General features: G+C 40.0%; 1 protein-coding gene across 1 annotated transcript; it reads left to right on the forward strand.

Moving 5' to 3' along the window:
* Window positions 1-307: 307 nt before the first annotated feature.
* On the forward strand, window positions 308-1,741 carry LOC135950029 (uncharacterized). The gene has a single exon (XM_065499519.1). It carries the CDS (start codon window positions 308-310, stop codon window positions 1,739-1,741), a length of 1,434 nt encoding a protein of 477 aa, XP_065355591.1.
* Window positions 1,742-1,961: the final 220 nt, after the last annotated feature.

The raw sequence follows: 1,961 nt of genomic DNA on the forward strand, positions 1-1,961 counted from the left end.
AACGTCAATACAGAGGATAAGTCTCCCAGGAGGTCACAGACGTTTGTCAAATCCTCCCGCTTCGGCGACAAGCTTCATGTGTCTGGGAGGGAGCAATTCATGTTCAGACAGTATTTTAGAAACCTCTACACATAAAAAATCTAAAGGGATATTCGCATTTAAAAGACGTACCAAAATTGGCTGCTGGAATGTCAGAACACTTTATGAGTGCGGAAAACTCGCGCAATTAGCGAAGGAACGAGACAAATTTAAATTGGATATTGTAGGAATAAGCGAATGCAGATGGAATGGAACAGGAGTTCACACTATGCAATCCGGGGATAAGCTACTCTACTCAGGTCGGGAAGAAAACGATATCCATAGCGATGGAGTTGCAATTCTCCTAAGTCGTAACGCGTATAAAGCTCTTATTAGCTGGGATCCAACAAATGAACGTATAATAACGGCAAGATTTCACTCCAGGATACACAACATTACCATTGCTCAAGTGTACGCCCCTACCGAAACCACATCAGTAGATATAAAGTCACAATTTTATAGTGAGCTAGACAAAGTCCTTTCAAAAACACCTAAAGGAGACATACTAATATGTATGGGAGATTTTAATGCGAAAGTGGGAAAAGATAAAACCTCCTACGAACATGCAATGGGTAAACATGGAGTAGACACGCGTAACGTTAACGGAGAACTCTTTTTAGAAACATGTAGCCGACATGGTCTCGTAGTAGGAGGAACACTATTTAAACATAAACTTAGCCATAAAACGACATGGGTCTCTCCAAATAGGAGGACTGAAAATCAAATTGACCATTTCTGCATAAGCCGTAAATGGAAACATAACCTCTGCGATGTTAGAGTAAAACGTAGCGCCGATATCGGATCTGATCATCACTTGGTTGTCGCTGTCTTGCAGATGAAAGTCTGTGCCATCCGTAATGTTCATCCACAGCTGTCGACACGTAAGTTTGAAGTCGCAAAACTAAAGACACCCAGCTATCTACATGCGGTAGAAAACGATTTTAACAGATTAATAGATCAGGTATTCAATCCAAATGATGGAGTGGAACAACGTTGGAATCAAATAAAAGAGAATCTCTTACGAACATGTGAACAAATACTGGGACAAGACCCCAAGGGAAGAAAGGAGTGGATGAGCTCCCAAACTTGGTCCTTAATCGAGGAAAGACGATCTTTGATATTATCAAAGAACAATGAAAAGTCGATTAGTAAACGCATTGAACTAGACAATGCATATTCAATAAAGAATATGGAAGTAAGGAGAGCTTGTAGGAGAGACAAAAGGATATTTACCGATGAACTTGCGACCCAAGCAAACGATGCCGCGAGCAAAAATGATACTAAAACTGTTTATGCGATAACGAGAAGATTAACTGGTAGACATAAACCAACTGACCGCCCCATCAAATCCAAGGATGGAACTCTACTAACAAACGTAGATGAACAATTAATACGATGGAAAATGCACTTTATGGAAACCATCGACAATAGCATACCTTATCCTGGACCATCAAATGACATGTCCGCTTCAACATTAGTTCAGCTTAACACCAGCGCTCCATCTCCGTCTGAAATAGAGACCGCCATTAAAAAACTAAAAAACAAAAAATCGCCAGGTTTTGACCGTATTCCACCTGAAATTATACGATATTTCATCCACTATTCGAGAAAATTTGGTACGAAGAAAAATTACCCGACGACTGGCTTCAAGGAATCCTTGTAAAGATTCCGAAAAAGGGGACCTTTCGCAATGTAAGAATTATCGTGGAATCTCACTTCTTTTTATACCATCCAAAATACTTACAAGAATCCTCCTAAATAGAATAAATAATACAATAGAATCGAAATTGCGTAAGGAACAGGCTGGCTTCCGGTCGAACAAGTCGTGTGTTGACCACATCAACACACTAAGAATTATCGCTGAACAAGTAGAAGAATGCCAA

This window comes from Calliphora vicina, chromosome 1 (genome assembly GCF_958450345.1).
Source record: "Calliphora vicina chromosome 1, idCalVici1.1, whole genome shotgun sequence".
NCBI classification, from domain to species: Eukaryota; Metazoa; Arthropoda; class Insecta; order Diptera; family Calliphoridae; genus Calliphora; species Calliphora vicina.

Bases quoted from the DNA above. Each gene is read 5' to 3' on its own strand.
- LOC135950029 (XM_065499519.1), top strand. From the start codon at position 308: ATGCAATCCGGGGATAAGCTACTCTACTCAGGTCGGGAAGAAAACGAT.